A 15,698-nucleotide genomic window follows, 5' to 3' on the forward strand; every position below is an offset into this window, starting at 1 on the left:
CAGTGACTGTATGGTGTTGCCACACTAATTTCAGTGCTCATGCAGCAGCATGGTAGCAAGCCACTTTTGATCCAGTGTAAAACACAAAGCTATCTCCAAGAGAACTGCAAGAGAAGATATCAGCATTTCTAGGATGACCGGTATGATGCAATTCATAAGAACCCAGAGCTAAAATATGTGACCAGCTTCTGAAAGGCCTTTTCAAAGACCCCATAACCACCACCCTGTCACCATCAAAACACTGCCTTTCTCTCAGCACTTTATCCATCTGCAGGCAGTTCTTCCATTCAGAAATTCCCTTTCGTAAAGAGATAGATTCATAGAAAATAAATAAAATTTTGCCTGGAGACTATTGAGCAGAAATAACAGCACTTCAACACCTTGCAGAGTTCTCTGCAGATAAGTGGAAGAATTGATCACTGTAGAAATCAACAGTAGTTCACACCACATCTCAGTCAAGAGAAGTTCATCTTCAAGCACCATTCATCCTGATGTGGTTCATTTTTAAAATACAAATGACAGAGGAAAATGGGAGGATGGTAGATTAGCTGATATAATTGCTGCCTATTGACTACTATTAATAAAAGTTGAATAGAAGCTAATCAATTAGAAGTGGGACAGGGTACTACAAAGGTCCTGAATTCAGACTCGTTTACTAAAATTAAACAGGTCCAACTGTTTAATATGTTGAATTGCTGTCCTTGGAAAGTGTGCTGGGGTATCATGGGATGAATGGTTTGTTCCAAAATACCATGGGGTGGTTTTGCAAATAAAGCTTTTCCACCTCACATTGTGCTGGCAAACACTTTGCCTTCTAATAGAAAAAAAATGTACCCAACAGACACCTACCTCCTTCTAGTCAAGATACTCTTTTTTTCCAGCAAGACAGAGCAACAAAAGAAACAAGTTGCCTTTGTGGAATTCTCTGAGGAAAATCAGCACATTTGGAGGAGAGAGGCTTATGCCTGTAACTGAGACTTTGGCCCTCTGAAATCTGAGGCTGTGTTTTCTTTAGGCTCACTTTTCCCATTAAATGCCTTGGATTTGAACTCGACTGAATTGGGATGTGATAGTTACTGATCATATTAGTCACAGCTGCATGTTCCCAAGGAGTTACCACGTCAACATCTTGTACCCAGGCCTCTGAAATGTAGTGGTTTGAAGTCAGATCAAATGTCAAACATCACGGAAGGGGTTTTGTTTGAAAAAAAAGAAAAACCAAACCCCAGCAAAACACAAAAGTGAAATTGTGATCAGACACAAGGGAGGGAGGTGTTAATGCATTGCCTGCAACAGCAGTGAAATGACCAGCAAATAAGAGAAAGCTGTGCCTGTGAGATATCAGCTCATAAATCATCTCTGAAGCCTACAGAGTATAGAGATTGGAAGAAAGAGTTTCTAGTGCCCAAAGAAAGGTGGATAATCCACTTAAGAGGTTAGCTATGCCCATAGCCCTTTACTGCTAGTAGCTCTTGGACCCTACAGCTGTTAGGGAGAGTACCAGCTTAGTCCAGTTCCCAAGTGCCTAGAACACAAGCAGGAGGCAAGGGAAGGGCCAAAAGAAGAGGGAAGAAATAGAAAAGAAAAAAGGCTGGTACTCAAACCCAGCCCTTTGGAAGGAGATGAGTCTTTTGGATACCATAAGATAAAGGTCAAAAGTTTACGGAAAAACAAGGCCATCCAGGAACTCCTGAGTCTACTCTCATGTGACAGTTCAGGAATGTATCCAAGGACAATCTAGCAGATGAGGATGTGGTAAGCCCAGCATGAATGTCTTGCTGAACTTAGGGTGTTTCAGAAAACTATTCAATTTTTTTTGTTGTTTACTAGTAGAAACACAGTCCATGAAAAAAATTTTTGCTCTAAGGGGTGAAACATTTTTCTTTAAAGCACAGCAGTATGTTTTTTACTTTTCAGCCTGGAGATGCACTCTACCCAAAAGATGAAAATGGAAAATTTATCTACCATGAGACAGACTTATGTGCCACTTGGGAGGTAAGCAAATACAACAATCCATCCATATATGCTTTAAACCCACACATATTCATTCTCTTTTTTACTTGTGGTTTTCATAAACATAACTGAAGCAAATTGCCAGGGCAAATGGATTGAATTCTACTAGCTCCATAGATAAATTGTACTTATATCCTTAAGCATGTTTCTTTTTGGTGTCATTTAATTATTTTTATAATAAAACATAGTTGAAACATCAGACATCCACATTCCCTCTTTAAGAGAGTGCACTCTATATTCACTACTTGAAGCTTTTATCATGAGGGTTTTTACCAATCCTTCCCCTTTATCAGATCTTCATAGAAAGAGAAAGTTGAAGCTCTCAGAAGACACTAGGTCATCTTGAAAAAATTAAAATCTTCACTTTCAGGAAAAAAACAGATTTTGCCCTAAAGCTGACCACAAAAAAAACCCTATTAAAAAAATCCACAAAACAGCACCTCCCCACTCAACCCCCACTCCCCGCCAAAAACAAAGGCCAAAACCTTGCCATGACTTGCCATTAGAGCAAGTTCACTCACTTCTAAATGCACTTACCAGATGGAAATGCAAGATTTTTCTGGTAAGAAAACTTGGACGGAAGTAGCATTTGCCTGAAAGATTGCACCCTGCATTTGTTTGTGATGTGCTCTAGTCCTTTAGGCAGATATCTCATTAAGCTTAATGTCACTTGACTTCAGGATCTTGGGTGAGACAGAAAGTGAGACTAGCAATCTCCTCACAGTTCTGCCTCTCAAAGCCATGGACACCTCTTTAGTTCATGGCCAGAGCTGCTCAGCTCTCCTATACCAGGCCTGATGAAATAGCATCACCAATTACATCCAGTTCACACTAAAGGAGATAAGAGGTGCTACTATGTGCTCTACTTCAGCTTGCACTGTCCAGATCTGGATAGTCATGTCCCACTTTAGCTCTACTCAAGGTATAGCAGATAAAGATGAAGAATGATGAAATTTTAAGTGAAATTTTGAAATTTTGAAGGGGAAGAGAGCCCAGAGGCCCAGAGGGAAGGGAGACTTCCACATTAGCTGTTTATGTTACGTTTGAATTTGGCTGATGCAGTTCATTCCCCTCTTTTCACAGAATGATTGCTCAGATGTTGAAAGCAATAGCTCTCCCAAGACAGCTGTATTTTTATCTTTGAGCTGGTGTTTAATGTAAAGGTTATTCTATAGCAGGCCACTCTCTTCAGCTAATAAGCCAAGAGAAAAATAGGTGGTGGGCAGTGCCTGCAAATAGCAGCATTAATCTAAATTCAAATGGCTCAACTCAATCCAGATAACTTCACTCTCTCAGTGTGGTGCTAGCCGGCAAAAATTAAACCAGATGACTGTATTTGCTGACTTGTCACTGAGTGATAGAAGGCATATGAGGCCAACTAGAGGTCATCAAATACAAAGTGCCTCTTACCTCCCTGCTTTCAGCTTCTGTGAGACAGAAAGAATAACAAAACCTGGAAGGGTATCCAGCTCCATGGTGAGGTCTGCTCTGCCTCAAACAGTCACTGATTTATTTGAGTGCAGAGTTTCGAGCAGCAAAAGGGAACACCATAGGAAAGGATCCCCTTTCCCCTTAACAACCCAGCAGATGAAGCTAACAAGGACCAGGGAACATACTCATATCCAGTATTCATAAGAGTTTCTCAACTACTAGGACTTGTCTAAAGTGTAAAATATCCAGAATGCCTCTCTTCCATCCGCCTTTTTTTTTTCTGCTTGATACTGAACTGAAGTTTTCTGTGCAGGTTTTGTGATGTGCCTTGCCAGATATTTAGGGTATTTCACTGGATAAAGACATCTTATGAAAAACTGTCTTACGATCAAAAGGAGTCAATTGACTTATCTAGAACGCAATCTGTTTTGTTCACTTTTCCTTCTCCAGCTTTGAGGCACTGCTAAAGCACCATAAAGTGAGCAAAATTCTTCAAAAGCGGTTGCCTGGCACTTCAGTATCTATATCTCAGGTTAAATCTTTCTGCTCTCCAGACAAATTCTACCCTCACAGGAGGTGAAAACATTCGAGTTTGGTCTGGAAAACAGGTCGACACAAGAATAGAGTTTGGTTTGTCTGGACAACCCTCATGCTAATAGAGATGTTAGTTCTGCTGCAGCAAAGGTTCTCAAAAATGGTCTATCTTCCACCTCTCTAAAATGCATGCCTCAAGAAATCAAGCCAACATGTGGGACTTCTCTTTGCTGCCTTTGCTTTCTTTGCAGGCTCTGGAGGCATGTAAAGATGCAGGCTTGGCAAAGTCTATTGGAGTATCCAATTTCAACCGCAGGCAACTGGAGATGATCATGAACAAGCCAGGACTTAAGTACAAACCTGTCAGCAACCAGGTATGACTGCAAGCGAAGGGCAGTGCCTGCCACGGGGCCACTGCCCTTTGAGGAATGCAAACACACAGCCTAAGTCACCGTGTACAGAAAGGTGATGTGTACTTTGCCACAAATGCTGCCCTCCAGACTCATTTCTAGCTCTGGAGCAATCACTTTCCTCAGTTTCTGCTCCAGGACTATAAAACTGGTGCTTCTGTGCCAAAGCTTCATAACAAGGCTGAATGCTTAGTCAAAGCAGATCTTAGATCTCTGCTATGTACCTTACTTCAAGTCCAAAAATTCCCCAGAAAGCCATTCAGAGCTAACCAGTCCTCAATGAAGCCATGTCTACCTTAGTTGACACCAGCCCAACCCTACAGATCCTGAGTCATTCCAAACTTCTCAAGTGTAAAAGCCATTAGAAGCAGCTCCTGAATTTCCTGCACTTGTTCTCTTGTACTTTTCCTATAAGACATTTGTAAAAGATGAAGAAAACTTTCAATTAAAGGACACCCTGTTTTGTGACTGGCCTAAGCTGAAAAATCCCTGTGACGATGACAGGCACATCCGAGTTAAATTACAGCAGCGGGGCTCTGAGAAGGTGACAAGTGGCAGCAACCCATCTGAGTGCCCAGTACCTTTGGCTCTGGCATTTGGCAGGCCACTGCATTTCCTAGAAATCTCTGGGAAGCTCTTCTGACTCGCCTGGCACAAACAAATATCCACATTAGCAGTAATAGACAAGAGTCCAGGGACCAACCGGGACCAACACTTCCCACTCCCAGAGCATGGCCTGGAGGGCTGGAATGGCCATAAGGCAGGACAAGGAGGCTGGCCACAGCTTTCATTTCTGTATTTGGCCTGGAGAGAGAGGCTGCCTGTCAGAATAGGAAATTCCAACACCCTTCCCTGGTATTAACATGTCCAGTGGGTGCAAAATCCAATTGCTGTTTCTGGTGTGCCCCTAGGACTGCACTGAGCATTGCTGATGCTTTCCGGGGTCAAGGAAAACCAGGCAAAAGATTAAGGCCAGCTTAGGGCAGCTGGCCAGCAAGCACAGATGTGCAAGATAGCTTCAGACTTGCCAGATAGCAACCACTGCAAACAGTAGTTGCTCTGTCACCTTTTAGACATCCATTTCCCAGAGTCTGAGATCACAGCCAGAAAATCAATGCCTGCGAGGGAACAGTGTTTGCAACGTGGGAGGGCAGATCTCGCAACAAGGTCATAATCTCACCTTTTGTATACTCCCCCCTCACCTTTCTAACTGGGACAGCTTATGCCAACACTTCCCTAAAAACAACATCAGATGAGTCACCCTGAATGCAAGAGGCAGAGAAATGGAGAGCTGACCCACATGAGATGGGTTGCCTTCTCAGTCTACTTGTCTACTGAGCTTCCCCCACCTCCATAATCTCCACTTATTGCTACCTTTCCACTGCAGGCCAATAAAAGTTCCCTGCAGCCAAATTAAAGTTGCAGATATTAATCTGCTGTCCACCAAAAAAAACAAAACCAAAAAAATCAATCACCCAACAATGTACAATTAGAATAGTAACCACAGATGAAGTTTCCCTGTTCCCTAATTTACATCTAGCCTTTCCTGAAAGCATCACCTGATCTGTAGCTCTCACAAATATTGGGATATCTTCTGCTTCCTTGTCTGGTCCTGTTGATTAATCATTCTTTCCATGTTACTCTTGCAGGTAGAATGCCATCCCTACTTCACCCAACCCAAACTCCTAGAATTTTGCAGACAGCATGACATCGTTATTGTTGGGTACAGCCCATTGGGAACATCAAGGGATGAATCATGGTGAGTCCCCATGTTAATTTCTGATAGAAGGACAATATCCAAGAACAATAGTTTTCCACTGCTGGATCTCTGTGCAAAATACCTCTGCCCCCGTTTTTTAAAGTGGTTTTGAACTTCAGTGTCTAAATATTACTGTTGTGAGTGTAAACTTTCAACACTCCTGCTGCATGCTTGTCATCGAAGAATGCCAAGTGGCTGCATAGGAGGTTGCCTTAGGTATCCTCTAACAGAAGGCAAGTGTTTGGAACAGGGAATGTGTGAGGCTTAGGAGAGGAAGAAGAAACTAAGTCAACATTAGGACATCACACAGGAAGTTGCCTTTGACAACCCACCAACTTAAGAGGCAAAGCTTTTCTTCCGTCTTTCACCCTACTTGGCAAAAGGTGCAGTGCTCTGTCCACAAACAAGTAGATGGCCCTATGTTTTGACATTAAAGATGAGGAGGTTTTTGGGTTTTTTTTCCTTCCTACTTTTTTTTCCCAGGGTGAATGTGTCCTCCCCTCCTTTACTGAAAGATCCTGTGCTGAATGCCATTGGCAAGAAGTACAACAAGACTGCGGCACAGATTGCTTTGCGATTCAATGTTCAGCGAGGGGTGGTGGTGATCCCAAAAAGTTTCAATCCACAACGCATCAGAGAGAATTTCCAGGTAAATTCATACCCCACTAGTACATGGACAAATCCACTTACACTGACTTAGCCCCTATAGAAGGTAATTTCCCTGTTTTTTCTGTAGACATATGTGAGACCTGACCAATGGCAAACTTTGCCACATTTGATGCTTTTTGTCCCCACGCCAAATGGTAGCAAGATATGACAATAATTGAGCAATGCATAGAGGAAATGTTGGCGTCTTTTAACCCTCTGGAGCAGCTAATGCTCCAGCTGGTGGTGTGTCCTAGAGCACCAGCTGCTGCAGTGAGCAGCAGAAACAAGGTGAGGTAACTCAGTAGGTCAGCAGCCCAAAGCTGCAGGAGCTCAGGAATGACTGGTTGTTCTGCCCCGTCATCAGGTATGGGACACCTGTGCTAGGGAAGGGTTGCTGCACACAAGTGTAACAGAAAGGTTTACAACCACACCACCAGAAAACATTTCGTTTGACTACCACCCAAAAATAAGATGATTTTGTTCCTGCATCTCTTGCAGCACTCACACTGCTCCCTACTTTCCCTGGAAATACATTGCTTTCAAAGCTGGTGGCTCCATATTGTCAGACTACCTTCCCCTTCTTGCAAAAAAGGTGTAGGCAAATGTGACTGGGCTTATTCATGTCCTCAAGACTCCTGCAAATGCAAGTTAGCATGGGTTTATGGGAGAGATACAGGGAGAAGGAGGGATTGTAATTCTGGAATCTGGAACATATGAAGGTTGATTATGGCAAGAAATGCTAACGCATTCCTAACATCTCCTCCATTAGATCTTTGACTTCTCCCTCACTGAGAAAGAAATGAAAGAAATCGAAGCCCTGAACAAAAATGTTCGTTATGTGGAACTGTTAATGTAAGTACAGAAATTCTAGATCCTCATAGAGCATTCCCATTCTTTCTGAGAATTTAAAAAAAAAAAAAAAAGGAATCACTTCCTTTTAATATTAACTTTTGCCTATTCTAGGGTAAGGCTTAAAGATGAGAGACTTTTAATGCAGCCTGAATATGCTCCCAGACCCATTGCAAAACTAAGTGTACAATATTTGCCTGCAGCTCAGGTTCTCAAAGCCCACCTAGTAGAAAGTGACAGTATCTTGCTATTCCATTTCTACTCCATTTCCTTAAACTCTTTCTAGTATGTGGAAATGGTGGTCTCAGACACTGATAAGGCATAGCATCATCCCTGTCTAGGAGTGTGGATATTGGAGCTAAAATTCAAAAAAAATTGAGCTGTACCTTCTTCTTAGAAAAACAGAAGAATTGGAAGCTTTTTTGACTGCTAGACAACTTCCTAATTATCACTTCTGAGAACTAACAAGGCTTGATCTCTTGCTGCTTGTCACCTGAATCTTACCACCCCATATAGTTTTGTTTCACCTGAAATCTCAGACCTACCCAACATCCCCTCTTCCAGAGGATGAGGCCGTTTGTTTTTCCTTCAGCTCAAAAGCATCTACAGCTTATGGTCAAACTTTGTTTTCCCTTTCTCCGGGCACTCAATAAGTAGCCAAATGCTAGAGATTAATTTCCACACATTTCTCTTTCTTCCTAGGATTATCTGTGTCCTGTAAACTGTAGCATGAAATGAAAAGCATTGATAACAGCATCAAACAGCATCAATAGCACTCTAAAATGTTGACCATTGCTCAAAAGATACAGGGAAATTTTGCAAAGAAACAAACAAACCACTTACCGTGCTGCATAAATATGATCTAAAATATGCACTAAGTTAAAAGCATCATAATGGAGTTCATTTTTCATATTTAAGCTCAGCTAGGTACTCTGAAGCTTTAGTTTGTTAAAATAGCCTTCCATCAATTACCAGTACTTAGTTCCAGAAGGCTTCTCACAAATGGCCTAGGAGATTCTTAAGTGTGCTTTGGTATCTGACACTGTTTGGTTTTATACAGCAAAATTGAGTTATAGCATCATTTAAATTTTAAAGATTATATACACAAAATATAATCTTGCTGCAAATGTAAGAGCCTTTCCCAGAAGCAAAGTTAAAGGCTGCAAATTCCCACAGGGGAGGAACTTTCTAAGCCACCAATCTAAAAAACTATTAAGTTAAATGCTTTGCTTTATTGGACTGAATTTGGACGCAGGAGACTACCAAGGATAAGGAAAACAGGATGCATAGGATGGGCATTGGCAGCTCTAGTTTTCACAAGAGCTCCATGTTCGGGGAAAAATGTTTAAGTACAATCTGATCTCAGCTATGAAAAAAGCCTTATCAGAAAAGTGATGTTGCCATGTAAGGAGCAGATATATAGATTTATATATATATATGGATATATATGCCTACTCTGCGTTACCACACTGAAGTGTCTGGAATTGACACTGCATCAGACAAATTACCAGCCTAAACACATTTCTTATTTCATCCAGCAATCTGTATCTGAAAACGTCAAATCACGATACAGAAAGACTTTTGGTTAGTCAACTTTGTGCAAAACCTTTGACTACTGTGACGCACATGCCAGCAGGAATGGAAAAATCCAGCTTTTCTCTGGTTCTTCCCCTTACCAGCTACCATAAGGGCACTGTGTGCAAACCTGTTCTTCTGATGGTATGAGTAAGCCCATACAAACAGGATAACGCAATCAGTGGAATGAATTAGCAAGTTAAGCATCTGAGAAGAAAATGGAGGTTTTATAAAAACATGAATTCTTCAGGAAATCATAATGTGAAATTGTTTCTTCTCCTGTTGGAGAAATCTAGAAGCATTGTGCAGGGCAAGTTTCACATTAATGTATCTGTTTGATTTATCTTATGCTCCCATTCTCTGCTATGGATATTTTCCCTTATCAATTATGCCAAGCTGCACTGACTCCTCCAAGTGAATCATTTTCACTCAAAGGACTCAGACTTTTGAATATGTGAGATCTGATTAGCAAGCATGCTCAATAGATGAAAAGTAGAGATAATGACACTGGCAACTCAGACATTATCAAATTATACTGAAGTCAAACAAGCCAAAGTGTTGTGGCTTGTTTTGTTTTTTGGGGGTTTTTTTCAACCAGCTCAATCTGTTAATGTATAAACACTTGATCTTGGCTGAATATTGGAATGAAATGTTTTGACACAACCAATTCAAAATGTTTGATGCCTTCCAGTTAGTTACCTTCAATATTGTGAAATGTGTTCTTCCCAGACTGGAACGATTCACAGCCGGATAAATGCCAGTATTTGTTGTGCTGTGCTGTAAGGCAAGGCAGCCAGCTGCCATGGTGCACCTGAGAATGCTCTTCAGAAAATTTTCATTTAGCTAATGGAAAGTGTTTGTCAAGCCAGGGCTTGTGATTTAGCATCATCTCAAACAAACAAGAAAACCCACAACAGAAAACAGCTACCTCTCTCTTAAGTCTGCCAATAATGGGCAAATACAGTCTTATTTTTTTTACCTGAAGTTGACCCTGGGAATTTTCCTCTTGACTTTTGTAATGATCCTGGATTGTGCACCTTCCCTGAGCATGCAGTTTCTAAAACAAAGCCTGAAATATCTCTAGCTTTGTTAGGATACACCCATGACCATCCCTTTCTCCCCTGAACTGGGTCATCCCAAAGCTTATTCGTAAATTCTCTGCCACTCTAGATGGTGGTAGAGTATCAACATGTAGGCTAGAGGACAACCAGAGATAGTTTAGATATGGCAGCTGCTTGGGGAAAGCACCACTCCAGACCTGTTCATGCCAGCTCTAAGGGCATAAGACAAAGTAGAACAGTCTGGTGTCTCCACCGCTTCTTCACACATAGCCCTTATTTCTAGGGGTCTTACTAGACATCTGAATAAAGTTTTCCCCTTCCACAGTGCACGCATGGTGAAGCCATCCCCCTTTCCTAAAACACTTCTACTCACCTGAGTTAAATAGTGAGAATGGTTGATGTACAGAGTCCTGTTGATTTTCCCCATCTCTCCTTAAGATATGCAGTCTGTAGGCCTGGGAAATGGTCCTTCACTGTCCTCTCCTTACATACACAGGCTCTCTTCCAACTCTGCAGGGGCAGTTATTCAGAGCAGAACAGCTTCTGAATAAGAAGGGGCTTCCATGAAGGCCACATGTATATTGCAAGGAAGAGGTTTGCTGAGCACAGGACAACTGCAGTGATTTTTAATCTTGCTTCACCCAAGGAGCTCACTTGTCCAATCTGACCTTTCCACAGGTGGCGTGACCATCCAGAGTATCCCTTCAATGAGGAATACTGAAAAAGAGCTGGATCTGGAGAGCCAGCCAGTGCTGTGTAGGCTTTGCTGAGAGACTCAACCTTTGGTGCTTTGTCTTCATGTAAGGCTGTTCAAATCAGCATTAAAAACATGACATTGATTTCTTTTTGTCTTGTCAATCTCTTCTTGTTATTGATGACCAAATCTGTTTAATTCACTGAATTTCTGGTTTTGGTTTAGCAGGCTTTAATGCTGGGCACAAGGATCAAGACTGACTGCTGATAAGACTGAAGATTTCTCCTAAAAACAAGCTCAATAGTTCAAGCCAAATCAGTTTCACTTAATGGAATACTCTTCACTTAATCTGAAACAAAACATTGCACTTCAGTATGTGTGAGGCAGAATCAGAATCACAGAATATACAAAGTTGAAAGAGACCACAGAAGGGTCACATGGTCCAAACCAATAACATTTTCTTTTGCATCTTAAGTAAGAGAAAGTCAAGAGTGGTGAACTAATTGAATCTGATACATATGCACATATTTTTGCTGATATGGTCTAGGTATGTGCACTGTTTCTTGCAGTGAAGCTCATTAAACTCTGACCAGAGTGTTGTGCAGCTGCATATGTGAGCTTTACTCAATAGGTACATCCCAGCTGGCTCCATATGGAACTAGTTCAAGCCCTAAAGCTTTACAAGCATGTTCATATTTACACACACACACCTCTCAGCTGAGAACCTCAGTAAAACCTAAGACAGTGTATGGCACTTGTATGACACTGTACTTGTTATTCAAGGGTGGTATTAACTAGCGTTGCGTACACAACCTGCAGCTACAACTAGGGAGGTCCTCATCTCATGAGATTACAAATCCCTTAAACTTCTTTCATGCTCCACTAACTGATATTAACCAAAGAAAATTTCTGTTCACTTAAAAATTCTTATAAACATGAAGGCAGAAGCATGTATACCGGGGTAAGGAAGACTGACTCCTTCAGCATGAACTTCTTTTTCAGACTTGTTTTCAGACTTGTTTGCAGCCTATAGGTGCACCTGCCTGTACCCACACCTGCAGAAGGCTACTTTGCCTCCCTCCTGAGTCCAAGCACCCCAGTTTCCTGCCACTGAAGGAGTGCACTGGAGAGGTATCAGAGAAGAAACTAAACCATACACTCAGAGAGAGAGAGTACTTCATGTACTAGAATGTGCATACATTGGAAAAATATGTCATACATAAGCTTCAGTCTATAGCATCTGCTTTTATTTATTACCATTGCTATTTATTATCCCTGGAGTCACTGGAATAGGAAAATGCCAAAGTGTACAGTTCACGGAAACTCTTCTGTATGGTCATGGTGTGCTCCTCAGAGCTGAGACAAAGAGGGAAAGGGATGGCCACTTCACTGGAGCAGCAGGGAAGGCTCCCAAGAGGGTCAAGTGCAAATGCATCCCTGGATGAGCTCACTGGGCACCACTGGAGAAGTCAGGCTCTTTCAGTGGGGGTGCCCTTCATGTAGCATTTATAAATCCATTCATAAAGCTATGCCAACAAAGGAGAATTCTGCTTCCTGGAGGTTACCCAAGGACAATTCCCATTTTATTCTATTGCCCACTTAGACCAGAGGGGGGTATAAAAAACAAAAGTGGGGCAGATGCGTCTTCTTTCTCCTCAGATAAATTAGAAACCTCCTGGTGTAGATCTAAGGACAATCCCAAGGTCAGGTGGAACTCTGAACCCAGGGTTGTTCAGAACCACTATCACAAGTCCTCCTTTGCCCCTTTGCAAACAGCTGAGGTCCTGGTCAAAACTGAATAAAATCCAAGTCTAAATTCAAGTGCCAGAGAGGAGGAGTTACCACCATACCCAACATGTTATTCCAGCCGCTTCATAAGTACAAGCCTTAAATAGAGCTCACAAGGCTCAACTGCTTAACAGTAGCACTGTACAAATTTTTGCACTGTAACTTGACCAGGTGCAATTCTCCAGTCACAGCCAACATTCAGGCCAGGTTTGGCAAAGCTCTTGTTGTCTACAACTGCAAATGTCAACTACTGCTTAGCTTAAATGCTCACACCAGTCCCTTTTACAGCTCACTGATCTTTCCAGGCATCCCCCTCCCTGAGGTCAGGCAGCACAGGAGATTCTAATAAAGCAGGTGAACTTGTACATGTGAGTAAGGAAGAAAATATGCTGAAACCTCTCTAGCAGCGAATACCATATAATCAAATCTTTGACCTATACTGATTAAATAAGGCAGGGCAGATTGTGAGAGTTTCTCCTGCCCAAGTCATGCCATCAAATTCCTCCCCCCTCTAATTTTAATAGAATCCTCCTCCTCCTCCTTTGCATTGCCTCATTTGTATCTGATGAAAAAAGACTCAGCCTCTTCCCAGGGGCAATTGCTCCCATACTAGTTTCCATCAGTTATGAAACTGCTACTGACATATAGCCTACTTTTCCCCCCTCTCTGCTCAGTTTCAGACCATTGCTCCCCATTGTTCTCCAACTCCCCCTACAAAGAAAAGGTTTAGATGGGCAATATCAACAGGCCTGCAGGTGGGAGCTTGAGAAACCAGCAGCTGCACAAGGAGAGAGAAAAGCCCCAACTGCAGCCCCAAGTATGATTTGCTTCCATCTAGCACATTTCAGAGTCTTACTGGCCTCACTACCTGGTGTGAAACACATCACTTGGAATTGTCATGTACAGCCCTGCTCCAACTGGAGGGATCAGGCATGGACAGAGGGGGTTCCAGCACCTCCTGCTCTGACAGAACTCACACATGACAAGAATAGACCAAATCATGTACTAGAAAATTTACTCACTTTTATGGTAAATAACCTGAATTGTTTGTGACTCTTTGTATAGCTGCAAAGTGAAATGAAATCCAGACCAAAGGTGTTTGCTTCAGTTATGCACAAGTTACTTTACAGCAAAGAGAACACACAATGCAGCACCTGAGATGCTTTTAGCAGACAAAGAGCTGATCCGGTCAGCAGAAACCCAAGTGATGTGCTAACATCCTCAGCAGCACAGCAGTTCATTAGAGCCTGGGCTTACCTGGCATTCCCTGTTGTTACACAAGCTCAGGGCAGAGCACAGGGCTTTGGAGTGCAGCAGCCTTGGGCATGTGCACGCTCACGTTTATTTGGTGAAGCAACAAGGAAGCACTGGCACAGTTATCGCGCAATGTGCCGACATCACCCCACCCTGCACTGCACAGGGAGGTGGATTTGTTACCCCATGGGGAGGCAGAGCTTCCTCTTCCCCAAGACTAAGCATCTGGAATAGGATTCTGTTTCAGAAAGAACATGCATCCAATTTTCCCTAATGCTGTGCAAGAGAAATAGGGAAAATAGTAAGAGACAAAGTGGGATGGACACTGTGTACATTTTTACAGTCCTACATCAGAGAATGCCCTTTGGATTTATATCATATTTTCATACCACAAAGCTGCCAAGAGACTTTACAAGAGTGTGGAGGAAAGAGCAAGTGGCCATATCAAGACACCAGGCAGAATTAGGATGCAATTTTGGGTAGACAGAAATGGGCATGGGGAAAGGAAGAAAGTTCCTCCTGTAGTTTTCACCCCTTGCCTGCCAGTCAGGCCTGGGTGCAAAAATGAAATCTGTTCTCCTGGTCAAAGTGTAATGATAACTGAGGGCAGATAGTGAGTTTTGCAAACAGTCAGAGAGGAGAGGTGACCACAAAAGGCAAAGCCTTTGGCTGCATTCAGTAGGGTACTCATTTAATGATGCTTCTTCATTTCATTCTTTTCTGGAATCAAAAAATTCCCAGAAGATGGTCACCTCCAGACTAGCAGAATATTTAACCATTACCACATTCTTGGGAGGTGCAAAGGTATTCAAGAGCAGAGGGGCTGATACATTTCTTAACTAATTAAGATCATTTCCTAACTAGAATCTGAGCTGATTCTTCAATTTAGTGTGTGAATTGTTTAAGTGTGGAAGCAAAGCCAGTGTTATAGTGACTCTTAAAGGAAAAGAAATCATATGCCTGGGATGTGCAAGATATTTCTCAAATCTCCACAACAAGCAGTAAGGAGAAACTCATATCCCTTGTCTATTTTGAAGATTTAAGATGAGATGCCACCTTTCTACTGTGAGTAAAACCACAGTCTCCTTGTTGCTATCTGCCAAACCAAAACACTCTGAAATAAATCAGTTGGTATTTGCAAGATGAATTCCTTATTTTTTGGGGAGAGAGGAAGGAAGGGATCTGCTGTCCCAAAACACTTTTCCCAGATCTCAACAAGAAAATTCACATGTCTAGAGGTAAGCACTGAGGTGGAAAAGAAAGTCCATAAGAGACTGACACGTTAGAATGAGATTCAGCAGGCTTATTTCACTTGTAACTAAACTGCAAACACCTTTGCCTTTGGGGGCAGAGAAATGAGCATGTAGTTGGGTGCTAGTGCAGTTTTTATACTAATTGATTCTCAGCAGTGCCATATTTCAGCTCTTCCCAACATCCTACTACCCCGGAGCAAAAACCCCAGCTTGTAATAAAGGGCTTTGAGAGTGCAAAAGCCAAAAAAACTTAATTTTCCAGTGCCAGACAGACTCCTTGGGGAACCCTAACTCAACATGCATGAGCAATACTCACAACAGGGCAACACATTGCAAATAAAATGCAAAGCAGAACCAAATGGAAAAAAAGGACAAAAAGAAGGAGCTGGAAAGGAAGACAACACGTGTGTATAAACACTTACACATGGA

The 15,698-nt window shown here is 42.1% G+C and overlaps 1 protein-coding gene across 1 annotated transcript in view; it reads left to right on the plus strand.

The window, feature by feature from the left end:
* The window catches only part of AKR1D1 (aldo-keto reductase family 1 member D1), a 35,064-nt gene extending 23,952 nt beyond the window's left edge, over nucleotides 1-11,112 (plus strand). Inside the window, exons 4-9 of the mRNA XM_066183791.1 lie at nucleotides 1,918-1,995; nucleotides 4,230-4,352; nucleotides 6,038-6,147; nucleotides 6,631-6,796; nucleotides 7,565-7,647; nucleotides 10,959-11,112. Coding sequence (XP_066039888.1) covers nucleotides 1,918-1,995; nucleotides 4,230-4,352; nucleotides 6,038-6,147; nucleotides 6,631-6,796; nucleotides 7,565-7,647; nucleotides 10,959-11,001 — 603 coding nt within the window. The 3' untranslated portion in view covers nucleotides 11,002-11,112. The remainder of the gene's footprint in view (nucleotides 1-1,917; nucleotides 1,996-4,229; nucleotides 4,353-6,037; nucleotides 6,148-6,630; nucleotides 6,797-7,564; nucleotides 7,648-10,958) is intronic.
* The last annotated feature ends 4,586 nt before the right edge of the window (nucleotides 11,113-15,698 follow it).

The sequence above is a fragment of the Chamaea fasciata genome, unplaced genomic scaffold (genome assembly GCF_029207755.1).
Source record: "Chamaea fasciata isolate MVZ Bird 193981 ecotype frontalis unplaced genomic scaffold, bChaFas1.0.hap1 SCAF_5, whole genome shotgun sequence".
Taxonomy (NCBI): Eukaryota; Metazoa; Chordata; class Aves; order Passeriformes; family Sylviidae; genus Chamaea; species Chamaea fasciata.